The sequence below is a fragment of the Podarcis cretensis genome, assembly GCF_951804945.1.
Source record: "Podarcis cretensis genome assembly, chromosome: 1".
Taxonomy (NCBI): Eukaryota; Metazoa; Chordata; class Lepidosauria; order Squamata; family Lacertidae; genus Podarcis; species Podarcis cretensis.
The window spans coordinates 11,894,700-11,922,445 of NC_137170.1; the positions used below are offsets into that span (position 1 = coordinate 11,894,700).

Here is a 27,746-nt window from a genome sequence, read left to right on the forward strand (position 1 = left end):
TTTGTCAGTGTTTGCTGCATCAGCCCAGTGGCCATAGGGGCTGAGAGCTTCAAAACAGAGTGAGAGAACTCTCAGGTGACACGTGGAGAAAAGCACATTTAGGTGATGCTGTGCCTTAATTAGCTTTGTAATAAGGTGATCATGCCATGGGCTATCTTTTCATTGTGCAGTTTTACTGCCAGTATTACGTTTTAACTTTTCTTGGAAGTATATTTGGAACTAATGGCTTACATACCGACATATGTTGTCCGTATAATGAATATTATACGGACAACATATGCTAATACGTAAACCATTCATTTTCCTTCCTTCCCTGTGAATTTTTAAGCCTCTAGACTGAAGAGATTTGCCTTGTATTTTCCTTAATATTTTTTGTGTTTCACCTTGACTTTCATATATATCGTTTCGTACTCTCAAGATTCGTGGCTATTGGTGTTGAATGCTCTTGGAATGTTTGTAGGATCTCATATTGTCTTGGGATCGGTTTCTGCTCATGTGGTGTGTTCTACATGTCATTAAATTTACCCCGGTTTTAACCATCCTCTCCCAGGGATTGTCAACAAGTCATTATTCCAGCCTTCTTCAACCTTGAGCCCCTACATGTTGTTGGCCTACAACTTCCATCATTCCTAAGCACTGGCTAAGCTGGCTGAGGCTGATGAGGATTAGAGTCCAACAGCATCTGGGTCTGGGGATCCAAGGTTGACAAATTCTGCATTATACAGAGGCTCACCCAGCCTTGTATAGTGGCACCAAGATACTATTGGGTGATATTCAACTAAATGGTTGCACTGGTGCAACGATTAGCACTAGTGCAATGAGATTTCCCTCCTCTTCTTCCCCCATGTGTGCTCCGTGCTGCTCCAGAGGGTTGGGAGAAACCCCAGAACATATTTAATGTGGGAGGAGAGGGGAGAAACGTTCTGTTTCACAAGGATCAAACCTTGCTTCAAAATGTCTTCTATAGGCTTCCTGGAAGCATGTGGTTGGTCACTGTGGAAAACAGGATGCTGGACAATGCCTGTAATTTGACCAACTATATCGGTACAGTAGCAGCCTTCAGATACAGAAAGTACTTCTTGCTAAACAAAGAATGGGATGTGATTACAAAGCTGCTTCTCGGTTCAGTTTTCAGAGCCAATACAGTATCTGTTCTTTTTCTGTTCCTCTGATCATCCATTCCACTGCTGTGTCTTACTCACTTTGCATTATTGCAAGCTTCTGCCAGCTTTTTACACCTGCCTTTAATCCTCACCTCAGATTCACTTCATGACCTTCAGGAATCCACAACATTTAGATCTCAAGCAATGCCAAATAAATGGTAAATGGTAGTAGCAGTGTGCAGTCATTTTTGTCTCATGTAGTATGTTTTCTCTAAGGAACATGGTAAGAAGGCTCAGATCATTATTGTGCTTCCATCTGTTTACTGGAACATGTGCAGTTGTTTGCTTAAAAACTGCTTGCTTTCGTTTTGCTGTTTGCTTCGAGGTAAATCGTGCTTCTTTCCAGCAATGTCCCTGATCCCCACTACTCCCTTCTTTACTCTTATTGAGGCATGGATTCCATTTTATACTTCTTAGTACCACTTGTCAAAATTCTTTAATATGTGGCCTCTTAGGCATGTAGTTGCCCTAATGAAAGCCCCTGGAAATGTGCAAATTGCTTTTGCAGTCTGCTCTTAATGTATATTCCATGTACCGTAACATGCTGAAAAGGTCTCTTTAAGTGGGCCATGATAAATCTCGGTCAGAGCAAACCCTTCAAGTCGAACTTTCTGTGTACAGCTCATAAATCTGGCAGTCTTTATAGACTATTGTATCTGTGATTGAGCCTTCATTATGCTGTTAATGAGATGTGAAAATCTCGCTGCAGCCGGCTTGATAAAGTTGGAGCCTCCCTTCAGCCCCCTCCCCCAAATGCTCCATATACAATTTCCAGTATCTGAATTCTTTGCTATGGATTGTCTCCAATTTATATAATTTTGACCCAAACACCGGCAGAAGAAAATAATTTTGTTGCTTAACAATCTGTTGACTGCACATAAAAACGTATGCTCTTTTGAATGGTGATAGGCTCAAGTGCCACACAGCAAGACCTGCTCTTTTGACTGAAGAAATCTTTCATCTGAGTTGGCAGCATATGCTAATGAAAACATGCCCAGTGCTTTGGGGTTTCTAGGATTTGGTTGAGACTGATTGAAAGGGGAAATTTTGCAACCCGTGCGAACCCAAAGGTGGCTTCAGATGTTCATTGAAACTGGAAGAGTAAAAGTTATGCTTCCAGTCTAATTAATTTAAAAAGCTTGTGGAGTCGGTAGTCGGTGGGTGACTTGTTCTATATGAGATCTCACTGCCCTTAGAATGGAAAGTTTTTAACTTTTGGGTTCTTGACCTAGAACTGCTGTTTAATAGGCAGGTAACAGCTGCCTTTATCCATTTGCAACCTCCCCTAGAAGAGGTGCGGTAGCTCAGTGGTAGAGCCCCTGTTGTGCATGCAAAAATCCCCAATCTCTCCCAGTAGGACTGAGAAGGACCTGGGGAGATGCTGCTGATCATTGTAGGTGATACTGAGCCTGGTTGACCAACAGTCTGATTCAATAGATGATAACTTCCTTTGTTTCTACCATGAAGGCTTTGCCTCCAACTTTTGTTCCTTCTTAACTTCTGGATTAGATTGCTGTCATGCACCGTCTGTGCGGGCATCTTTGAAGACTGCTCAGGAACTGCACCTGGCCAGAATGTCAGGATCCTGTTTAGGTCTGGCCTAAGAGGCTATAGTGCTCCTCTTCTTATTCAGGTATGTTGCTCATCCGTTGGGTTCTGAGCATAAATCAAAGCAGTAGGACCTAGGAGACCAAGTTTCGGGTTCCCACTCTGCCTTGAAGCTCACTTGGACCAGTCATTACTCCTAAGGCTAACCTTCCTCACAGGGTTGTTGTGTTGTGAGGACTTGTGTTGTGGCCAGCATGGTGTAGTGGTTAAGAGTGGTGGACTCGTAATCTGGTGAACCGGGTTCGATTCCTTGCTTCTCCACATGCAGCTGCTGGGTGACCTTGGGCTAGTCACACTTCTCTGAAGTTTCTCAGTCTCACTCACTTCACAGAGTGTTTGTTGTGGGGGAGGAAGGGAAAGGAGAATGTTAGCTGCTTGGAGACTACTTCGGGTAGTGATAAAGCGGGATATCAAATCCAAACTCTTCTTGAGCTCCTTGGAGTAATGGTGGGGTTTGTTTATTTAAAGCATTTTTATCTTGCTTTTCACCCCCCAAAATCCCAGTGCAACTTACAAATACCTGCAATAAGTCAATGATAGTAGTAGTAGTAGTAGTAGTAGTAATAATAATGATGATGATGATGATGTAATCTGTTGGCAAGAGGGGCTAGGATCGTCTTGGTAATGCCACCCAGCCTTCAGAAATCACTTTAAGGCTCGCCCCCTGACTATTTCAGTGTCGTCTTCCAGGAAACTACTGTAGTAAAAAAAGCTGTTTATGAGAACAGACTTCTTATGAGAACTTTTTCCCTTTTAAAAAATGCCTGAAGTAGGAAATTGAATTCAGAGTGGTTTTATGACTTGGTTATATATTTGGATTTATTTTTAAGTGTGGCTCTGATGGCATTTCATGTATATTGTACTGCGTCTTATGCTTTACAAACTATTATGAAAGTGTTTTTGGGACGTGGAGTAGAAATTTGAGTTAATAATTAATCTTAATTATAAACATGATGCAATTATTTATCCTTGCCATCTTTTTTCAAACTGCTGGATTTGGGTTTCAGGACCTAGTAGGTTCGCATGCGATAAACATCGGCAGTGTACTTTTCTTAAGGACGCAGCTGTGTTTTTTGTTTTGGCAGGGATCTTCTACTGAACATCATGATTGATGATGTCACTCATTAACTTGGCAGGGCTGCATCCACTTTTGGCAGACTTGGGCATGTTTGAACGTGGTGCTGCTGTGTCAACAAAAGTTGTTTTATACCAAGCATTCTCTCCTTATAGGCCTTTATGTGGAACAAATTCACATACTGGCTACCGACCGACAACATGAGGCAACTTCATTGCTTCCTTCTGTTCTTCTTGTGGCAAAGTTTCAGGTGCAGAGCCTGCCATCTAGCATACAAAGAAACTTTGTCCTCTCCCGACTTCTTTTTGGATGTTGAGCTGTGTGTGTGTGTATTGATGACCACCATCTTCTTTCTCCCTTCTGAATGCACCAGCCTCTGAGATTCATATTTCATTTTGATGGGGTGCTCTGTCATCATACAGGAGAGGTGCCTTCAGGGTCATGAACAAGGAGATGGAGGTAGAAAGAACTTGAACCCATAAGTGGTGAGGGGGCGAGGGGGAAAGACCACCGGCTCACTGGATGGATTGCATCCTTTGTCCGCCTCTGAGCTCATTGCAGTCAATTATTTGGATGAGTAGTCACTGGGAGCTAGTAAAAAGAATGGCTCCTTTGCCCATTTCTCTCTCTGTTTCATTTAACCTAGAAACTTCTTATTATAATAACCGGCAATGATATTGATCTTGCTTATTACAGAAGCATTATAGAGGATGACAACTTAGCGATCAAATGGAGCTTTCATTGGATTCAAGCGAAAATGAAACCCATTAGAGAACTGTTATTTAAGCAGTTATCATTGCGTTGAAATGTCAAACTAGTAGCCTTCTAAGACTGTATCCAACACAGAGAAGACTCATCAGCACACTTTCAGTTGTGGATGAAGATTTATTAATCTGTGCTAAAGAGCCATAGACCTTGCCCTTGGCGGGAGGTGATACAAGGTAACACAGAATTCTGCTGGGGTTAACTGCTTTGAAGACAGAATGACAAATGATCAATAAATATACAGAGTGATGAGGTACCTTGGGTATGTTTTACTGGGTTTACATGTTGCCCTAGATGACCTCTCTTTATAACTTTGACCTCATTGGATCCACAAGGAAGAGGATGCAAAAGTCTGCTAGTGAGTCTCCATCTTATTATTAGTTGTATTGATATCTTTGTGCTTTTTTAAAAACAACACCGCCACCACCCTAAACCATAGAGGGAGAAGACAAATTATGGGTCACACCAGAGATCTAATGTAAAGTCTTGGAAAACCAGTCTTTTGTGCGTCAAATTTTGTCCCCTGATCCCACAAGCCTGCCATCTTCAACCATGGAATCTGTATTTGGCCCTTTGGATGTTGGCAATGAATATAAAGAAACAAATAATAAATAGCAGGTTATTTGCCCTATTTGTATTTGTCTCTCAAGCCCAACTGAGGGTCTTTTCCTGCCGGAGCACTTGTTTCATGCTTAAGTTTGTCCTATTAGAACGAAGGGGATGTAAATATGCTTAACCTTGGTTGCGCCTTGCCTTCGGGAATTTCACAGGCAATGAAAGATTTGGTCCTAGGGGGTTTTGTTGTGGGAACTCCTGTTGTGCAAAGGTGCTATGATGAGTCCAAATGGCAAGCAGGTGATACATGGCAGGTTACTTTTCCTGTTTAGTGTGTTGGCGTTTTGAGGAGTGAATTTTGTGGGGTTTTGCACTGTGAAGGTGTTTTAAACAGATGTTTTATCACTTTAGCATGTTCTTCTACTCATGTTGCAATCCTTGTAGCTTTGTTGAATGTTTGTAGTTGGTGATTTTTATTTTTTAGTTACAATAATGTGCAATTTCAAAGGGGGAAACATCATCAGGGAAGGACTCCCCTCTGCCAGATCACTCCCCCATATTTTTTTACCCTGACCTGCTGAAACCTATGGGTTACCTGAATTGTTTCTTTTGCTAAAGTGAAAGAAACTTGGGATGACTGATTTGGGGGCTGGAAAATGTTAAAAGTCCATTTTCTTTGCATAAGTCTCTCCCACCAAACTTAAACCTCAGTGGTTTAATATTTGTAAAACTACAGGCTGTAAGAAGAATCACAAAGTCATGTGTATTTCTGTCCTAAGACTTGTATAGTTTAAGAACAGTCTAAAACCTGATGAATTCAGCTAAAATTCAGATGAATTGCAAGTTAAAGCTGAAATTGCATATAGCAGAACACACAAAATTAATGATAGAGCGTGTCTAACAGTTCCCTGTGCTACAGAATAACTGCATATTGGCTCAATAATCATAACGCTTACCAGAATAAGAAGTGTGTTTGTGTGTGGATAAATTTACTGTCGGTAGTGAAAGCTGTAGGTAGTCCTTCAAATGGAAGAGGTCAAATTAATGACCTCAGAAAGTTATTTATTTGCTTCTACTGTAATGTATAATGTGCTTAAGTAATCAGTTGCCTGCCTTCTTAACCTGGCTGAGATGCAATGATGGCTAACTGATGTAAAGAAGGGAATAACCCCTGAAAAACAAACAAAGGATGTGAATACATAGAGATCCCATAAAGGCGCAGAAATAAGGAAAAGCCGTCTCTCGAGATGTGTTGGGTGGGTCTTATGGCGTGGTTCTGGCAGATATCCTTAAGGGCACAAAATTGGCTTTGAAAGAGAAAATATCAGTACCGTGATTGGTAAAATAAGAAGCATGTCCTAGTGCACTTTATTCTTTTGTATAAATGCTACAGGCCATTCTTATCACAGAAGGGAGAGAGGGTAAAAGGAGGCTGATATACAAGATCATTTATAAGCGAACAATATATAGTGTGTGATATGTATACCTTGAATTTATGATCGAAGGGGGAAAAGGCTGCCAATGCCTGGGAAGCACTGATGCACAAACTCACAAGCATCCCTGGAGAGCTTTCTTGCCTCTTCTGTCAGTAGGGGGTAATGGGGCGTCCATTTGAATACCCAGAGCCTTCCCCCACCCCATAGAAGAGGACGGGTGAGGACAAATGACCATTTATCAAGGGGTAGTTTACCACAAGGGACGTGTGTGGTGCTGTGGGTCAAACCACAGAGCCTAGGACTTGCCGATTGGAAGGTCGGCGGTTCGAATCCCCGCGACGGGGTGAGCTCCTGTTGCTCGGTCCCTGCTCCTGCCAACCTAGCAGTTTGAAAGCACGTCAAAGTGCAAGTAGATAAATAGGTACTGCTCCGGCGGGAAGGTAAACGGCGTTTCCGTGCGCTGCTCTGGTTTGCCAGAAGCGGCTTAATCATGCTGACCACGTGACCCGGAAGCTATACGCCGGCTCCCTTGGCCAATAAAGCAAGATGAGCGCCGCAACCCCAGAGTCGGTCATGACTGGACCTAATGGTCAGGGGTCCTTTACCTAGTTTACCACAATATGTGTATAAGTACTTTGTAAGCCGGTTGTCTGCGACATCCTGCCAAGTGGGGAGGAATTTTTTTTAAAATCTCTGCTACTGCTATTTCCCTAGATCTCTAGTCAGGTGTACCCCTTGATAACTGGGTTGTCATATTTAGTCCTCTGGCTGAAAAAGGTCTCGCACCCCAAGGTTATTATACCACCAAATGGTCTGGGATGACATAAGAGAGATTGGCTAAGGGATGGTTTGGTAAAATGTGGGAGGATTCCATTATATATTGATAATTAGTAGTCTCATTGAGTATACTAGTGAAGGTTTTTTTCTTCTCCAAGGAATGATATTCTTGCACTTAATTTTTAAGTCACAGTGGAAGAGGCTCACGCTCTTTATGCCACAGCTAAGGTTTTACTGAGATTTTATGCAAAGTAGGGCGAAAAAGCCGTGCAATCTGTATTTTGCTTTGCTAAATGTTGTGCAGTAAATCTTTAGAGGGCAATTGGGTTTCCCCATGTAATTTCAAACGTAAGACATTTGTTAGCTTTTATAGCAGCAATATTTTTAATTCCTCCCATGTTGCACCGTTGCCTTAAACTCCATTAGTTGCTCTAGTTAACTATATAGACACCTGAAGGCAGTCCTGTTGACATCTGAAGGCAGCCCTGTTTCGGGAAGCTTGTAATGTTTGCTTTTATTTTATTTTTTGTATTTTTGTTCGTAGCTGCCTAGAGTGGATGAGGCAACCCAGTCAGATGGGTGGGGTATAAGAAATAAAATTATTCTTAGTAGTATTGTTATTATTAGCTCTCCCAGTGTTCAGTTTTGACTTCAAACATTCGTCCATGTCTATACTTCTCTCTCTCTTACCCCCACCCCTGTATCTATGGGTGGAAAGGTATTGGTGGTTGACATACTGGTCCAAGTAAATAAGATATAATTAGGCAATTAATGAGGTCAGCTTATTCTTAAAGACAAAAATTGACAGCCTTACAGTGAGCCTCTCCATATCAATTTTAAAAAATGACATGAAGCTCCCCCAAGCATTATTATAGGCTTATCCAAATGAATCCCAATATGTTAGTCTCAACATATAAACTGCAGCCTGGTGCTTTAAGGTGAGTACATATTTCCCCTGCTATCAGATCGTTCAGTTTTGTGCATACGGAAAGCAGGTACTACTCTCCAAAAGCACTGCAGGTATGGGGGGAAAGCAGCCTATCTTGAAAGCGTCCATACACAAATCAAGATTGCTCCCCTTCCCCCAATACACATGCATAGTGACTGTTAAAATGCCTGGGAAGAGAAGAAATATAGGCAACAACTGCTTGAGGCATTGTGCCAAACCTGGAAGTACCCCAAAAACCTAACTAAAAGGGGGGGGGGATGAGGCAGGGTGGCCTTACGTGGGCCCCGCCGACCTGTATGTGGGTCTGCAATGAAACCCCTGCACAAATCGGTCACTATGTCAATCCCTGCTCCCTTCATTCCTCCTCCAGTTACCCTTCTATGGCACCATCTTGGGTTGCTGGAGCCAGAGAGCAAAATGAGATCTGGAACTGACATGCCCTAAACTCAAGAGTTCCCTGCTCAGGTTGACTGGAATTGGGTAGTCGATGTTATGCCTACAGCCCAAAGTATCAGGAAAGTACCGAAAGGAAATGGTCTTTCTAACACATGAAGAGTTGGATCAGACCAGTTGGTGGACCATCTAGCCCACCACCTTGTACTCACAGTGACCAATCAGATGCCCATGGGAAGACTGCAAGCACAACCTGAGCGCAACATCTCTCTCTCTGTCCGTGCGCAATTCCCAGAAACTGGTATTCAGGGCATACTGTCTCCAGCAGTAGAGGTAGAACATTGTCATTATGACTGGTAGCCTTCTCCTCCATGAATTAATCTAATTTGTCTGTGTCCAGGACCTCTCAGTGTGGGGTGGGGCCTGACCCCACTGCTCTATTCCATCAGTTTTTGTGCTGTTAATGCTGCAAGGCTTCATCAACACTTGATTTCATTGAGGGAGGTGCAGATGGAAGGAACTGTTAACATGTTTTTATCAGGTGCTTCTTGGGACAACACAAATTATGTAACCTGTTAGTTTGGGCAAGGTAAGCGAAATCTATAAATTCAACATGCCATCCCCATTACCTGTTGTTGGTTTTTTTGCCGTTTTAGCTGCCCAAGCCATAATTGAAATGCAGAAAGCTAGCACTTCACTAGCACCAAATTGCTAATTTCTCATGCTAGTTAGTTTATTCTCTCTGCAGCTGTCCCTGCTGCTTCTCTCTCTCTCCCCCCTTCTTTCCACCACATTAAAGTTGCTTGTCTATTTCGGTCTCATGCTCGCCTCATAAAGCAGAATGTACTCTTGAAACGATTCTCCTTAAATGAATAGCCTCGACCATCCAGAATCTACCTATTGGCATTTTAAAATGAGACCTCTTCTTTAAAAAAACCCACCAAAAAACAAAATCAAACATAAAGAGAAACCTTACAAGGGAAGGCATTTGGGTAAATGTGGCTCAGTTAGCATAGCTGTTATGAGAGAAATTGTGCAATAAAATACAGGTGTAGTTTTTTGTTGTATTTTGGAGTCTGTGGCTGTTGACCTAGCTAGGCAGTTGTCGCAGACTTATGGCATGTGCACCCCAGAGCTTTTCTCTCTTGCTCTTTGTCAAACGTAGCTCTTGTGGAGTTCAAGATGGAAAAAATACACGGGGAGGAAGCCACAAACAGCCTGAAAGCTTCCAGGTTAATCTTGCTTGCTAGCCTGAGCAGCGAGGAATTCTAGCTGATCTGGAGGCCTTTATAGTAATCGGGAAGTATCAGCCAACCTGTTCTGACCTGTTGATGTAAAGAGGAGGCTCTTTTGGCTGGTTTCCTCACCATTCTTTCCTTTTGGAAAGAAAGGTCCATATAGTTAAAGCTATGGTTTTCCCAGTTGTGATGTACGGAAGTGAGAGCTGGACCATAAAGAAGGCTGATCGCCAAAGAATTGATGCTTTTGAATTATGGTGCTGGAGGAGACTCTTGAGAGTCCCATGGGCTGCGAGAAGATCAAACCTCTCCATTCTGAAGGAAATCAGCCCTGAGTGCTCACTGGAAGGACAGATCATGAAGCTGAGGCTCCAAGAGTTTGGCCACCTCATGAGAAGAGAAGACTCCCTGGAAAAGACCCTGATGTTGGGAGAGATGGAGGGCACAAGGAGAAGGGGACGACAGAGGACGAGATGGTTGGATAGTGTTCTTGAAGCTACCAGCATGAGTTTGACCAAACTGCGGGAGGCAGTGGAAGACAGGAGTGCCTGGCATGCTCTGGTCCATGGGGTCACGAAGAGTCGGACACGACTATACGACTAAACAACAACAGAACTATGGGGTGATTTCAATACTGAATCCCCACTTAACACTCCCCCTTTCATAGAATCGTAGAGTTGGAAAGGACCCACTGGTCATCTAGTCCAACCCCCTGCATTGCAGGAATCACTGCTGAAGCATCCATGAAAGGTGGCCATCTAACCTCTGCTTAAAAACCTCCAAGGAAGGAGAGTCCACAACTTCCCGAGGGAGACTGTTCCACTGTCAAAACATAGGCTCAAGAATTCTTACAGGCTTTCAGCGTGATACTTTCACCCAGCTGACATGCTTGGTTGCTTTTCAAATCTGGGTTGGCCATATGCTTCTGGCATTCAACGTATCCATTCCACCAGGTCTCCGATCCTCTTACAAGAATGCTGGGTGTCTGTGTCTGTGTGCGGTTTGCCACAAGAACGGTACTTGATGGATTGGGTCCCCGACCATGTGTACCCTGCACTCATGCTTCCTTGTAGTACTGCCAAACCACTAACTACGTAAGCAGTCCAGAAATTTTTTTACTCCATTTCTAGGCACTGACTGATAAGATCAGTTTCATCTTGATATGTTTAGATTGCAAATATGTGCTGCAAATGGCCACAGCGACCTTCTAGCACCTCTCTTGTTACAAGGCAAGTTTCCTTCCGGTTAAAATACAAAAAAGAAAATATGGCAGAACTTAAGAGGGCAACCTACTGATTTAGTAACAAAAGGAAAGGGCAAATTGGGGCATTTTCAGAATCATGATGCCATATGGGCAATAATTTCCACAGTTAAATAATCCAGAGGAAGGTAAAACTAGCAAAAAGCCCAGGTTCTGCACAAGAAGTCAAGCTTTGTTTCAGACGAATCAGGAAGAACGCCACATTCTCTTATAACCTGTTTTAAAAACTGTGATCACACAAATAAATAAGAGAGGGCTTCTGCACAGTTACCATGAATGAATTCAGATTGTCGGGAGCGGGGAGGGGGAAATATTAATTTACAACTCTGTCCTCCACGTAATAACTGTGGTAAAAGTTTGTTGCTGAGTTAATGGAAGTAACAGCACTCCTTCACACATTCTGCTGGGGAAATCTCGCTTCTCTGGAGTGCTACACAGCTGTAATGCTCACTGTGTTTCAAAACTGCTTATGTATTCTTGAATTATTATTTTTCACTACCGTTTGTACCCGGCCTTTTTGGCAGCCTGCTGTGCAGCTGTGGCTAAGCAACTGTGCTTTGGGAACTCTTCTTTTGAGGAGTGATAGCGTAACCCAGTGCTTAGCGTGTTGGACACAGATTAGAGAGTCCTAAATTCAAGTAAGACCTTTACCTAAACCAGGCATCCCCAACCCTCCAGATGGAGGGCCTACAACTCCCATGGTCCCTAGCTAACAGGACCAGTGGTCAGGGATGATGGGAATTGTAGTCGAAAACATTTGGAGGGCCGAAGGTTGGGGGTGCTTGACTAAATGGAGTGTTGCTTCTCCAAAATATTTCATAGACCAAAGCACCAACACTCGTCTACCAGCTGAAGCTGGTATTCCCATCTCGTTTCCTTTTGACCGATCAAAGCCTCTCACCCACAAGAACTGCACTCAATTCTGTTTCATCCCAACCCACTGCACCCCACTCTTCTGTACCCCCACATTCTGTGACACCTGAACTTATAAATTAAGTGGGGCGGGCGAAGAAGCAACAGGAAACGGCCCATCCTAGCAGTTTCATGCTGATGTTAAATAGCTCAGAGGACAAAATGCCCCACAGAACTTGGCGCAGCACAATTGCCACAAAGAAGAGCAAAAGTACACAACTTCCACCTTTCTCAGTGAAGAGGGATTATTTGTCCCTTTACAACACAACCTGTTAGGGCGGCAGAAGGGTGGATTTATGGGAGCCAAACACAAGCATGCGATTGTATGCGCTTGGCGCGAGTGTCGTGGCGCTTCTCCCCATTCCGCCCCCTCGGTCGGTGGTGAAATCTGCTTCTGCCGTCGCAGCCGTGCCCTTCGGTTATGTGGGGCAAAGTCTGAGCATCTGAGAAATATTTCCAGAATTAAACCTTTCCTTGTGCAGAGATTCTGAGCTGTGTTTTTGTGGCCTCACAAATAGATCCTTGTAATGCTTTTATGAGTTTGGCAATCGCAGGCTGTTTTATTTTTGGCTCAGCTGCGTTCCCTCCCCCTCTCCCTTCCTGCCCAAGCCTGGCCCGGCTGTACTGGCTACCTGTCAAGTTTTGGTTTGCTTGTAAGATGCTTGTGCATTGACTTATAAAGCCTTTTTGGAACAAAGGCCAACTTCTCCTCCGAGTCATTAATTTCCCGGCTCTCTTTGCCAGCAGAGGTCAGTTGACTTGGTCCTGCTTTATTTCGTCTGTGCCTAAATGCATCACTGTCGGACTCGGTTTTTTGTGACAGCTTTTGGTTAGTCTATCCTTTGCAGCGACTTTTGAGGCCCACCTCGCTTGGCCCGCCTGAATACACTGGCGCTCGTATGCTGGAGGTCTGCATGTTACAAAGGCTTAGTGTTTACGCTGGAAGGAAATATTTCCTTCCAATAAGCTATCTAGCAACCTGGGAAGTCATGGATATATAGCATTTCTAAGCTTTTAAAAACAAGTACAGCATGTCCTTGTTTCACTACTGAGCCCTCAGTTGTTCTTAGGAAAATAATTGGAAATGCTCCTTCTGTACCACTTTTATTTCTGTCTGTCTTGCACAGTTGAGCCCCTGAGCAGGCTTTGACATGTGGGAGACCCTTGTAAAGAACAGAAAGTCCTCTTTGTCTCCTTTTCACACCCCTACCTGTGTACCTTCTGCCACACAGCCCATTCCCTGTCCTTTAGCATCCCTCTGCTTCTCCCAGGGATTCATGTGTCCAAAATATATGGAAGGTCAGTAAAGTTTTTCCCAGTTTGAGATTCTATTTGCTTTTGTTGCCGGAAGCCTATTTTGTTCTGTGTTTTGTTTGTCTCATTATGGCCCTCACATTTTTTTGATGCTCATTCCTTCCTTCCTTCCTTCCTTCCTTCCTTCCTTCCTTCCTTCCATCCATCCATCCATCCATCCTTCCTAACGTTTTTGTTGCTATCAGTGATAGCGGCGGCAGCAGAGCTAACATCAATGGCCATCCTTTGCTTTTCTCAGTGCAGCATCGTTTCGGAGCTTTTTGTGGGGAGAAATGGTTGCCACCTTTAAAAAATGCCCCAAAGGACCTCTCCAGACGGAGTGAATGGGTGGTAAAATGGCAAACACTGTTGAACGGAAGCAAGTGTTGAGTGATGCCTGTTTGGGCAAAAGTAATCTTAATTTCACATATATGCTGATGGGGTCTAAACTGGCGGTGACTGACCAGGACAGCTCAATAAAGATGTTGGCCTTATCCAACAGGCTTTTCTTACGTCTTTTCTATAGCACTTGGCTACTACAACTCTCCCCATGCTTCTCCCCCCCCGTGGGTTCAAACAAGAGCACGTTCACTTTTGCAAATGTGCACCTGGAACCTGGAGAGCAATTGGTAGAGGCGGGGTGGGGGGTGGGGTGGGCAGGTTCAAATGGGGATCTGGCTACAAATACTAATGATTGATTGATTGATTCAAGTGAAAAGCTAAGTACACAGCAAGATGCAAGTTAGAAGACATGAAAGTATCTACAGCGGTTTAAACAAAATAAAAAAATTCCTTCCAGTAGCACCTTAAAGACCAACTAAGTTAGTTCTTGGTATGAGCTTTCGTGTGCATGCACACTTCTTGGTATGAGCTTTCGTGTGCATGCACACTTCTTCAGAAGAAGTGTGCATGCACACGAAAGCTCATACCAAGAACTAACTTAGTTGGTCTTTAAGGTGCTACTGGAAGGAATTTTTTTATTTTGTTCTGACTATGGCAGACCAACACGGCTACCTATCTGTAACTGGTACAGTGGTTTGTGTAGTTAAATCTTCCTGATTTGTTTCCATGGTAGAATTGTACCAATTTGCTGCTTAGGTTGCCAGTAGTGTGTCCATGGGGACACTCTTTATTTTAATAATTGCATGTGTGTGTGGTGATGGGGACCTTCTAGTTCTCTCATACACATGCAGACACACTCACACATATTTCAAGATAAAATGGGTACATGACAGAAGATATAATAGCTGGGCTGAATCTCATTTTCTCTTTTTGCATTTGGTGAGTCATAGGGTTTTTTTGACCTTCAGCTTGCCTTTTAAAAGTGGTGCTAAGGAGGTGGCTAGTGGTCAGCAACTTTTTTCAGCCGTGGGCTGGTCCACCGTTCCTCAGACCTTGTGGGGGGCTGGGCTATATATTTTTTTGGGGGGGGGAATGGACGAATTGCTATGCCCCACAAATAACCCAGAGATGCATTTTAAATAAAAGCACACATTCTGCTCATGTAAAAACACTCTGATTCCTGGACCATACGCGGGCTGGATTTAGAAGGCAATTGGGCCACATCTGGCCCCCGGGCCTTAGTTTGCCTATCCCTGGCCTAGTGCATAAAGCCTGATCTGAGGATATAATTATGTTTTCTGGCAAGAAAGATCTTAAATAGAGTAAAAACGAAATTAGCCACAGGCCATGTCTTGCTCTATAATGTTAAAGGTTTCATTAGCTTTTCCAAACTCCTGGGACTATGAAACAGGTATGTTAATAAATGGCAGGCAGGCTAAGCAGCTTCTGTTTGACTTGCCGCATGTAGAGCCAGCTTCTGTCCAGCCCTGCGTAAATGGACAGTTTTAAGAAGCCAGCATGCTTTCTCTAGCCTTAAAAGCCTAGATTGATAAGAGATAATCTCCTCTCTTCTATCTACAATACTGCTTTTAATGTTGATTCTTGATTTTTATCTTATCCCTCTGCTATTTCCTTGTTGCATTTATTATTTTATTTGCATTGTTCATTGTGTCCCACTTTTAGAATTAATGCGATTTGAAAAGTGAGCTAAAAATAGCCTAAATGCATAACAAATGTTGTCAATGTACTGGCATTTGCATGTATGGCATTATCTTCCTACTGAGGCTAGCTAGAACCCAAGCCTGAGCATCTTTCAGAAGTGATGCAATATTTTAAACTGAACTTGCTCATTCTGGATATCCAATGTCAAGGGGATGGCTATTGTGCTTTTAGTGTTTCACTGGTATTTTTGGAGCAAACACATCCTGTTCTGTCATAGACATGCTTTGCTCACAAAAAGCCTATGGCTCATTCCCTGGTATATTCGGTTAAAAGGATCTCAGGTAGCAGAAAGAACTCTGCTTGTGGCCTTGGAGACCTGCTGGTAGTTAGAATAAACCAGCATCTTATAACCTGGCGTTCTTCTGATGTTTTGGACTACAATCCCCATAAACCTTACCTTAGTGAAGAGCTCACTTGGAAAAACAATATAACTCAGGTGGTTAGGAAGGCCCAACAGAGACTCCATTTTCTCAGGGTCTTGTGAAAGAACAATGTTAAACAACAATTGATGACCTCCTTCTACCAGTCCACAATAGAAAGTGTCCTCTCATATTGTTATCACAGTGTGGTACGTTGGCTTGACAGCCATGAACTGAAAGTCTTTACAGAGGGTGGTGAACACAGCACATGATACCATGGGCTGTCCCCTGAGCCCGCTAGATGACATCGCGAGGGATCATTGCCTTAGGAGAGTGAGAAAAATTCTCAGAAAAATTCTCTCCCAGGCACCCTCCCCTAGTGTCCCTTATCTCTCTTCTGATCCCACCGTTCAGCTGTTTCCTTTCAACACTCTCTTCCCTCTTATTTGCCTTAGTGTCTTTTCCTTAGCTGGAGCAGTTTTTTGCTCCTACTTTTCTTCTAATTTCTCTCCTTATTGCTTTAGTCTTCCTGTTTTTCCCCTTTGCAAGTTTGCTGTCTTTACCTCCCCGCTCCCAGGCAGCCTCCTTTATCTCTAGCATCCCTTATGTCTCTCCCCGATCTGCAAACGATCAGCGGCTTTGTTTCAACACCTACTTCCCTCATTCAAAAAAACCAAACCAAACCAAAATATGATCTGCTTTTTGCCCCTGGGCAATTTGGCTCCAGGGACCATGCATTCGCTCCATAAGACGTGCAGACATTTCCCCTTACTTTTTAGGAAGAAAAAAGTGCGTCTTATGGAGTGAAAAATACGGTAACTGCCACACTATTTGTGCTCCACATTAGTGAATCTGAATTTCCAATTTTGCCTCTGGATTCACCTATAGGCCTTTGGCCCCTGGAAGGTTTCCCAGCAGGGAAAGTGGCCCTTGGGCTGCATAAAAGCTCCACACCCAGCAGAAACACAGTCTTTCCAGATCAGTCAGAGTTGCTAAAGCATGCTGGTGTGCTCTGGTCCATGGGGTCATGAAGAGTCGGACACGACTAAACAACAACAAAGCAGGCTGGGCCCTTTAAAATGAAAGGGCTCCACTCACAGAAGGCAGAGCTAGCTACTGACCTGGAGCTGAAGCTGCTGTTTAAGGCTCAGCGTGAGGACTACTGCTGCTGAAACAACATAAGAACTCCGCTCTTATGAGACCTCCAGCCTGAGCCCTGCATGGAGCTGTCCAAAGTACCACTGAAAAATCTTGCATTGCCTCATTACTGCTGAGGCCATAATTTAAAACAGGACATCAAACAGAAATAAAACACATGCTTTGGGCTTCACTGGGGTATTCAGGCGGCAGCGGCAGCAGCAGCAGCAGCAAGTAAGTTTGAACAGCTTTGCAAAAGTCTCAGTGTTGCAGCTTTAGGGCTTATATTGTTAAAGGCCAGAACAGATGTGATGTTTAATTCATAATGGCATTTGTCACGTTTGTTTTTTTCCTTTAAACAGCAGCCGTGGGGCGGGGGGTGAGGGTCCTTAACTGGGACCTTGGGGTTTAACTCTTTCCCCCAAGCCTCTGCAACAACAAAATTGCTCCCTAAGGTGTTGTTAGCCCCAGAAAGGAAGCTACCACGGACTTACAATACATGTTTGATTTTAACAACAGAAGTTGGGCTCTGTTATATGTAAGATACTTCACAGAACTGGCATTTATTTTCTTTTTTTAAAACATGGTAAGCAGAAAACGTTTTGTTGTATAAATTTTTCTTTTGGGTGGTTTGATTTCCAGCTCCAAAATTAGAGCCTGGAATTGCAGGAGCACAAACCTACAAACGAGAGCGCCGTCCACAACATCTGGAAGAGATGGTGTGGCCATAAGTGAGCTCATATGCTTGCTTGAAAGCCCAGCCAAGTGAAGGCCCCCATACCACCATTATGGGTCGCAGGCCCCTTTTTGTACCGCAGCATGACCAAGCCTAAAAGCCACGTTAACTGCAGAAGCCACCCTGGAAGGTGTCAAATGCTGAATCAGCCATTTCTCCTTTCTCCCTGGCTTCTGTGGGAAGCCTTGACGGCACAATCTGGCAGCAGAAAGAAACTGACGGGGATTCTTGAGAGACCAGAATAGGACTGGAGATGGGGAAATGCCTCAAAATCTAATTCCTTCGCATTTCCTTGCTAGCAATCTCCTTCTGTGCATCTCGTTGACATTTTTGCTGCCTTATACCTCAGGGTGTGCTGTGTAACCTAATCCCTTTGGCAAGGTCAGATGGTTTGTAATCCAGTTAACACAATTCCTGTTTTTAAACCCTCCTCCTTTGTTTTAAACCCCACATGGTGGAGTGGGAGAGAGAGAGCCTGGGCATGTCTCATCATCTCTTTAATTCCTCCCATCATCCCTACCTGTTTTCAGCCAAGCCTGAAAAATAGTTCTGTGTAACTTGAAACCTTGCTTTCAACATTTGGAGTGATACTTTTATCAGGACAGCTGTCACCTCACATGCTCCATGTTCTTCATCCTGTGGGACCTGCATACCTAGAAAGGTCTCCCATCAGGAAATGTGAATCGCTGGTGTGATGGTCTCCCACTTTTGCTAGAGCAGCTTTCCCCACCCAAGTACCCTCCTCCCATCGGTTCCAGCCAGCCATCAGTTCCATGGACTTGTAGTCCAAACATCTGGAGGGCACCTGGTTTAGGAAGACTGGGCTGGAATGTGACAAAGAGAGGCAGCTCAAAGATTGGTGCTACATCCTATCCTATCATTATGCCTGTGGGCAAAGGGTTTCAATTATAGTTCCCTGGTAGGCAGAACTTTCAGGTAGATATGTGCAACTGTTGGGGAAATAATCCCTTGCGAGGGCAATCATAATTTAAAAAGCAAGGAGTCAGGGGAGCGTCACTCCTTCTCTACTCCAAATCATAACCACTTGTGGCTCCACACACATACAAAGAGAGAAAGAGGCATAATGGAAGACATATTTGCCCCTATTATGAATATCCAGAACAGTGTTTCCCCAAAGTTGAGTCTCCAGCTGTTTTTGGACTACCAAAACAGCTGGAAACCCAAATTTGGGAAACATTGATCTAGAACTATGTTTAATGTCTAGTTTTGTCATCTGCCTAGTGCTAGGGATATTGCTGTTGGTACAACAGAGTTCCCAGGTGCAGACATTTCCCCCACTGCATATGGATGTATGGAAAGCTTTTAATGTTTGATGTTTCCGTGTGTTCCTTTATACTTTGTTGGAAGCTGCCCAAAGTAGTTGGGGCAACCCAGTCAGATGGGCGGAGTACAAGAAAAGAACATTCTTATTATTTCACTGGTAGGGTAGAAAATAACGTGTTTGCTCCACAGACACCATTGGGGTTGATGTTAAATTCATTTTCTGCCTCTGGTGATCCCTTCCTCCTGTCACTGAGGGTCAAGCTTGCTGCTATATGCATATCGCCATCCCGTCCTCTGCATATGAGGAATCCATGCTACTTCTTGAATAGCAAGAGAAGGGTAGTGGCTCATTTTACAGACTGACTAGTGGGGAGTGCCCAGCGCTGCCTGGGACATTTAGGAAACCAAGAAGTATTGTAATCTTTAAGTGAGTTTGGACCAAAATAGGTGAAGTCACTCCAAAGTCACATTTTGGTCTGCCACCGCGATTCAAAATGGCACCCAGCTTGCGAACAATGAAGACGGCTGCCCCCACCTTGGGAACCTTCAGGAATTCCTCATCTGCATATGAAGAATCCATTCTGTTTCTTAAAGTGCAACAGAATGTTGGCAGCTGATTTTATAGACCGATAGTGGTTTGAGAATGGACAAGGGTGGTGAGGCAAATAGCTGTTCATCGTGCATTTGGTTTACGTTAGTGTTTGTGGCTTAGATCTCATGTTTGGTTTATGTCTTGGCATGAAAGTGCTTATTTATGAATAGCCCAATTGATTTTCCAAGGTTAAAATCCATAGTTTGGATCATGCAGTGGAAATCTACAACATTTCTGTTTCATTTGCAAACCCAACAATTATTGTTGCATTGAAGTTCTTGACATCTATGCTAAAGCGTTTAAAAAAATTAACCACCATGGAACCATACAGCACAAATCGTTTTTGTTTTATAGCATAGTACTTATTTAATAGCCTGGTTCAGTAAAATTGAAGTGTTCTTAGCTGTACAGGCTTCAGAGGATTCCCTGCAATCCACTTAGTGGCTGGCTCTAAGGAAATCCTCTTATTTGGACATAGTTTTGTCCTTCTGTCAGAGAAATAAGAAACGTCCTTAAGGCTGTGATGTCATCAGCGCCTTTTTCAAATTATAATCTCAAATCAATGCATTCTTTTAAAGCTAAAGACAAAAAGTAACGACTTCTTCCACTGCAAGTAGCAGTATGCAATACTTAAGATGTAGGGCTCAGTCCAGTCCTCTTAAGCTTTCAGTGGGAGAGTTTTAAGCACACACACTCCTCCGGTATCAGTGGGGCTTAAATGGGCTTAACTTTGGCTGCGCCTTGCCTGTGGCTTGTGTCTGCCCCAGCACATCTCTCTTTAAATCTTGTGCAGCTGGTCACATGAACATGCTTATGAGCCTTGCATCGGGAACTCTTGTGCTCTTTGCAAATACATTTTGTGCCAAGGTAACCCCAAGATTCTGCACAAGAAGAAAGAGCTGGATTTTTTAACCTTCCCCATGCCCCTGCTTTGCTGGTCTCCTCTGCCAGCACCCAACAAGGAAGATGAGATTGCCTGAAGACTCTGGGTTGAGCTCTCATTTCCAGGTGGGCAGGGTGGAGCTGAGCGTTTAGCCTTGTCAGTTGAAGGAGGCCTAAAAGGAGTGAGAGAGGGTCATCTGCTGCTGTTTCCATCAGAAAAAGGGAGATCGCATTAGAGGCCACTGTGATACTTACTGCACAGGCCTCTGGGACAATTTTCCATTTCACAGTAGGAAAGGTTAGCTATGGAGGATGCCATTCTTGTGTGCGGTCAGACAATGTTCCTACAAGGCAATGAATGATTGCCCTAGAGACTCATCACAAGGGCCTCTGGAATGGTCTTGTACCCCACGCCTTCAATGCAAGCTGGCATTCCCACTGTAGCTTCCTATAGGACTGGTGTATGGCAAGCAGTTCTCCTGTTGGGAAATTAGATGTGTCTCCGCATCTTCCTACAGTGTCAATGTGCCCTCTGCAGAAAGGAAAACTTTGGCAGGTGCCCAGCCATGCTGCATATGATTAAGAGCTGTAAAACTGCTAGAAATCCATTTTTTAAAGGGCAGACAATATAAAACCACAGAATCAATAGTGTTATCAAGTCCTAGTCTGGTGATAAAAAGCCAGAGAACTAATTCCCAGAGAAAACAGGTTTTCAGGGTGTACTCCCTCCCAGAGGTCATTCCAGAGCTTTGGTGCTGCTCCTTAGAAACCCTTGCTTTTTCCTACTAGTTTTCTAATTTCTCTAGAAGGAGGGCTTCTGAGCAGAGCTTTAGATGAAGATCTGAATGGTCAACAGACAGGTAGAAATGTAGTTGTTCCAAACATAGTTTTACAAAGCCCAATCCATAAGCAACAGGTATGTGAAACTGCCCTTGCACTGAACTACACAACTGATCAATCTAAGGCAAGGTTATTGATTCCTGACTGTTGCTAGCTCTTGAAGGTCTTTGGTGGAGGTCTTTCCTTGCCCTCCTCCTATCTGAAATTCTGACCACAGATTTGAAGGATTGAACCCAGCACTTTTTACAAGCAAAGCGTATGCTCCTGCGCTGAGCACCCCCTCCCCTTCTTTTGCAACCCTTGTGCTTATCTTCAGAAGGCCTGGGGCAGGGGCAGGGGGAGGTGGCGGCTGCAAAGGGCATGACAGGCGCTTTTAAGTTTCAGGACTGTAATTGACTTGGAGACTTGGACGAAAGCCGCAGAAGGTGCTAGTTACGCTGGAGAGATTAGAATGGGCAGGGAAGGGGGTGGCGGGTGCGCTTGTTGCTCCTTGCCCTTGTTTAACCATAAAGGCACTCTCTGATCTGCTCACAGAATTAATAGCCTAAAGCATTACCTCCTTTAAAAATCCAGGAGCCTGTTTTTTACCTGTACCCTGCAGGCTTTGACTTCCTCTGGAAGGAAAAGAAGAAGAAGAAAGTCGAAACTTGCAAGGAACCACATCAAAACCATTCAGACCTGCTGTTTTAAGATCATGGGCCAAAGGGTGGTCACATCTGTGTTTATGGAATACGGCGTTTCAGACATTTTTTTATTAAATATGAGAATATTGTTCAGAAACTCTTTGGAAAAGTTGAGCCGAAAGGGGGTGCCTTTCCCCCCCGGCTGACAAAGAGCCAAGAGTCAGGAGCTCCTTTCTCTCTCTCTCTCTGCCTCTGGAGCAAGCTGTTTAATGGACAACAGATGGTCATGCTCAGCAGTTAGGGCAGTTCAGCTGGTTTCGGCAATGATTGCAGCAGAGTTTGCTGTGGTACATCAGAACAGCTGTTTTTCCTTTCTCAAATTTGAGCATTACAGTGGATGTTTATTTTATAACAAAACAGTTTTGTTTAGAGGGGACATAAAACCTGGGAGCTTGGATGCCCCGCGCGTTCTCAGCAAATCTTTGCACGTAATGAATGCCTGTCAGACAGTCTGAAGAGTGGCTATTTGCAAGCAGGACCAGGAGCCATCAATTACTCCCTATACATCTTCTCTCCGATATAAGTCATGCTTATTTCGGATCACTTCCTCTTAGATCCTTTTCCTGCAATTTGGCAGTTGGCAAATGACTTCTCTCTGACTGCCACTGATGGAGGAAACAACTGGCACCAAATTCCAAAATTAGTTTAAAATTAAAGTGTTGACATAAAAACTGTTCCACAGCGCATGGAAATGGCCTAATTTTCAAACTGGCATATTAAGGATTTGTGTGCGTTTCAGGCACTTTCCCCTTTTCTGTTCTACAAAACGCTAAGAATAAATTTGGGAGGATTAGAGTAGGAAAATATACCCCAAAGCTCAAACCGGTTAAATTAACTTTTTTGTGTGGGTAGCGGGGATGAAGAAATGTAAATGACCCAAAAAACTGAATTTAGTGCTGCAGAAAACATTCCCTAATCAGCATATGGTTTGCCTATTAATTTTTGAATAATGACTTTAAACAAGAGTAGGCAGAAGGTTGCTAGTGGCCCCACTGGTAGGCCACCCTCTTCTGCCTGCTGGTTGCTGTGATTCCTGCATAGTATGTCAGATTAGGGGGACCTTGAACTGGTTCAATAAAGCATTTCTTTTGTCCTTAAGCGAGACTTTATACTTAGGTAAATCTTGTATGAGTGAGCCCCACCATTCACTTTAGCAGAGGAGGCATCTTAGTGCACACACAGCCTCTCCCACAATTGAACTAACGGGCCTGACGAGCTGTACCCACAGGTACTAAAGGAACTTGCAGATGTAATCTCAGAGCCTTTCTCTGTAACCTTCGAGAATTCTTGGAGAAAAAGTGGGCTGGAAGCAGGCAGTTTTTGTCCCCATCTTTAAAAAGTGGGGGAAAGAAGAAGACTCGGGTAGCTACTGATTGGTGAAAACTCTGATCCTAAACCTCCACAGCCTTGCGGCTATACTCATTCATGAGAAAGTATTTGGGACTAAACCCCCAGGAGCAATCCGTACCTGCTGTCATGCAGGACATTTTCAGGAGAATAAAAGGCTAAGGAGTAAACCCTATACAAATCCAGAGTGCAGTCCCTAAGGCGGTTGAATGGTACCTTGTACACCTCCTTCCGGCAACTCCTGCAGCCAAGCTGGTGCCAAACGTATTGCTCTGCTTTCCTTTGGACCACATCAGTGAATCCAAGGGGGAGGGAAGATTTGGGCAGCCCAGGACCTCCATACACGCTGCCCAGTCTTGCACCCCGGGGAGGTCACTTCGGTGCTTCAAAGACAAGAGTGTGTAGAACGCTTGGAGAGATGGGGGTTCATATCACCACTTTCCAAAGTGAGTGACATTGGACCAGTCACCCTCTCTTAGCCCAGCCTAGCTCTCAGGGGCATTGTGAAGCTGAAATGCAATTAAGAGAGAACTGTGTACGTCAGTGGAGGTACCATAGCTGAGAAGGAGCCATAGCTCAATGGTAATAGCATGTGCTTTGTTTGCAGGATGTCCCAGGCTCAGTCCCTGGAATCTCTTAGTGTGCCTGAGACCCTGCAGCCACTGCCAGTCAGAATAGAAAGGACTGACTAAGATGGGCAATCTAACGCGGTATAAGGCAGCATCCTGTATTTCTCAGAACAATTTGGAGGAAGTGTGGGGTACAAATGCAATAAACAAATGATGGGATGTTGCTATTCGTTAGGCAGGTTGTCTGTCTTAATCTTCAAACTAGTCAGGGGAATTGTCCTACTCCTTCGCTTCCCGGCATTTACAATCAACTGCAGAAAAAGCATTGGGCAGAGGAATTCCTGCTCCTTAGCAGGATATTTTGGGTGAACAATTCACCAAGCTGTTGCGTGCACATTGCAGAAAGCTAGCACTTGGTAAGTGGATATCTGAGCTCACTCAAAGTTGGTAAAAAGAAATAAATCTATGGGACTAGCTCTGCCTTCTGGGTTATATGGTGTTATATGGTCTGGGCATCCACTCCCAGTCACCAGACCAGCTGCTGCATTCTGGATTAGTTGTAGTTTCCGGGTCAACTTCAAAGGTAGCCCCACGTAGAGCGCATTGCAGTAGTCCAAGCGGGAGATAACTAGAACATGCAGCACTCTGGCGAGACAGTCTGTGGGTAGGTAGTTCAATGCTTCTGAGAATTGGCAGTGTTGACCAGAGCTGCTTATGCCTGCTTCAATTCCAAGGATTGAGTGTTGTGGGTCTGTGTTTCCCCCCTGTAGTTGTAGGTCTGTAAGGGGAATAGGGGTCTCCTAACACCTCTCAGAGCCCTCGACAAACTACAGTTCCCAGGATGCTTTGCAGGAAGCCATGACTGTTAAATGTGGGATGAGAGTGCTTTAAATTATAGAGCAGATGGGGCCTCAGTCAAGTGCTCCTTCTCAGCTGCTGGCCTCCTACCTAGGTATCTTACAACTGTGTCACACACATATGTATGTTCAGCAAGACACAAAGCAGATGTTGTGATTGGGCTGCATTTGCGCTAGCATTTGCCAGTCACATGGGGCAGGGCAGCAGCTGTTCCAATGTTGCATGTCCTTGACTTGGAGGAATTTTTAAAGTTCCTAACCTCTGATTCCATCATTTTGTATTTAATTGAGTGTTTGCCATTGAATCATATTAGCGGTGATTCGCAAGGAGCCAAGGTGGGGGCGGGGGGCAAGCCCTTTTGGTGTCTTCTCCTCTCTAATTAACTTCAGTGACAAATTGTGTTCACACAAGAAACGGCAACAATAGGAGAGTGTCGTTAGGAAAACCTCATTTCTCCCCCTTTTTAATTTGGACGGGCCCCATCTTGTGAAAGATTGCTTTGTTAGCAAACCAGTTATCAGAAAGACCGCACTTCCGAGATGATTAAAGCCAGGGATTGAATCGGAGTTGATTTGGAATGAATGCACACCCTAATTAAAATTTCTGTTGCTTCTATTTAGATGAAAATACTGGAGATGGTGAATTAGATCTAAGTGGAATTGACGACAGTGAAATAGATATGGTAAGAATGCTTCCTCTTTCTTACTCTGCTCCAGCCTCCAATAAAATTGTCTCTGCATGCAATATGCATTTTGTTTTACTGGGAATCAAAAATATCTGCTTTATTCTGCTGACGATGCATGCCATAATCGCTTAGATTATTATTTTAATTTTAAGTGGTGGTACCAGCACCAATAGCAAGAGATTAGAGCAACAGTGATGAGAAACCCACACAATGTCAGGTGTAGATTACAGATACAGAGAACTGGCATAACATTTAGTGGTTGTCTGCAAGAATGACCAGATTTTTACAAAATGAAAATGCTTGCAGTGTGTTATCAAAATGATGTCAAGAGAGGCAAACGCTGTAACTTTTTTTCTTTTTGAGGCATGCTATGGTTGGCTGTAGGGTCAGTGTTTCTCGAACTTGGGTCCCCAGCTGTTGTTGGACTACAACTCCCATCATCCCTAGCTAGCCAGACCAGTGGTCAAGGGTGATGGGAGTTGTAGTCCAACAAGAGCTGAGAATCCAAGTTCGAGAAATGCTGCTAGGTGCTCAGGGATGAGGTACTTCCTTGTTGGTAGAGTGTTGCGCTTTAAATATGTGTTGTGAAAGGAGGAGGGGTGGATTTAGACGGCTCTGTGGTACCCGCAAGAGTATCTCCTCCATACATGCAACTGTAAATAGTTCATTTAATGAAAGTGGTGACTACAGTGCTGGTATCAGGGAGCCCTGAGGAGCTCTGATGACTGTTGTCTCCTCCCTTCCCTCCCTTGGTCCTCTTTTCAAGATTGTCTACCAACTGGATCTCCTTTGGTGGCTTCTCCTTTCTCCACACCCCCAATCCTTCTTCACCTCTCTCATTCTATAACCTGCCTCTCTGCTGCCTTGCTTCCCCTTCTGCTCTTTGCCACACCGATGCCTCTTTCTCTCCTCTCCGTCACGCAGAAGCCCCAGCCAGGTCAACGGAGGAGAGGTAGAAGCGAGGAGGTGATGGAGTGGGCGGCAGCTGATGGGCAGAGTTCCTATGTCTGCTGCTGAAGTACAAAAAAAACAAAACACTTACCTTTTCCCCTTTTGGTCCCTAGTATATACTTAATGATTCCGAAGCCAAAATAAAAGCAGAACTCTGGATGAGGGAAAATGCAGATTATCTGAAGGAACAAAAGGGTAAGCCAAATGAATGGAAGTCTCTTTCGGGTGAGTCATGTAGTGAAGTCTTGAGGCTGAAAACATTCAACTGTGATTAATCACTTCATTGTAGACCTAATTCTGTTGCCTTTCAACAGGGTTTCTAACAGTGCCTTAGCAACCAGCGTGGTATAGTGCAGCCTTCCCCAACCTGATGCCCTCCAGATGTTTTGGACGACATCTCCCATCTGGTCTAGCCAGTCTAAAACATCTGGAGAACACCAGCTAGGGGAAGGTTGGTGTCGTCGATAGGGGATCCAGTTAGGACTGGGGAGGGGGAGAATCCCAATGCAGCTACAAAGCTTACTGGCTCTCTCATTGTCTAGCCTACCCCACAAGGGAAGATAAATATGTGGGGGTACACCCTGTACCTTAAGCTCACAGGATGAAGGGCAGGATGAAAATGAAACCAACACTGGTTTTGGCATATTGTGGCATGACTAAGAGCGAGCTGCAAGCAAGCAAGCAAGATGAGTTCAGATAAACTTATTTCCGGAGGGGTAGCTGTGTTAGGCTATTGCAGCAAAACCAACCAGTTGTTTGTAATATAATCATAGTGCCGTGCTTTACATCCTTGATGATAGGGTTTCTGAGATAATAGTCCAGTCCAGATGCTGTGCTGAACTATTGGTTTTGCTTGCATGCATGAGCAGCAGTGCACTTGAAGCTTCCCCTACTGTCTTCTCCTCTGACACAGCTAAGGGAAAGCTGTGCTAAGCATCCATTGTCTAAAACCACAGTTTCTTGTTCCATCCAAACTCAATGAACTCTAGTTAGCTTAAGCTCTATTTTGTTCAGATGAGTCAGGATTGGTGGGCACTAAAAAAAACTGGGGTGAGTGGGGATGAGAAGGGTGTGGGGGAACAAGCCAGGATCAAATTGAGACTTAAGATCATGGGTTATTTTCAAAACATAGTTTAAACTAGCTAGAGTTCCCAAAGTTTGGATGTAATGAGGAACTGTGTTTAGTTTAGAAACAGAAGCGAAAACTTCTGATCTTCTTTCATGGCTGCTCCAGAGGAGGGGTGGGATCATGCAAGCTTAAGGCACATGAATATTGTACTAAAACATAGTTTGGCATTGCATCTGAACTGGGCCAATGTATGCAAAAAGGCTTC

The 27,746-nt window shown here is 44.1% G+C and overlaps 1 protein-coding gene and 1 long non-coding RNA gene across 2 annotated transcripts in view; one reads left to right on the forward strand and one right to left on the reverse strand.

Moving 5' to 3' along the window:
* The window catches only part of LOC307209050, a 282,806-nt gene that overhangs the window by 129,666 nt on the left and 125,394 nt on the right, over positions 1–27,746 (reverse strand). The gene's annotated exons all lie outside the window — the stretch shown is intronic.
* BRF1 (BRF1 general transcription factor IIIB subunit) overlaps positions 1–27,746 on the forward strand; it is a 222,047-nt gene that overhangs the window by 128,078 nt on the left and 66,223 nt on the right. The window contains exons 12-13 of the mRNA XM_079994663.1: positions 25,397–25,458; positions 26,526–26,607. Of these exons, the coding sequence (XP_079850789.1) occupies positions 25,397–25,458; positions 26,526–26,607 (144 nt within the window). The remainder of the gene's footprint in view (positions 1–25,396; positions 25,459–26,525; positions 26,608–27,746) is intronic.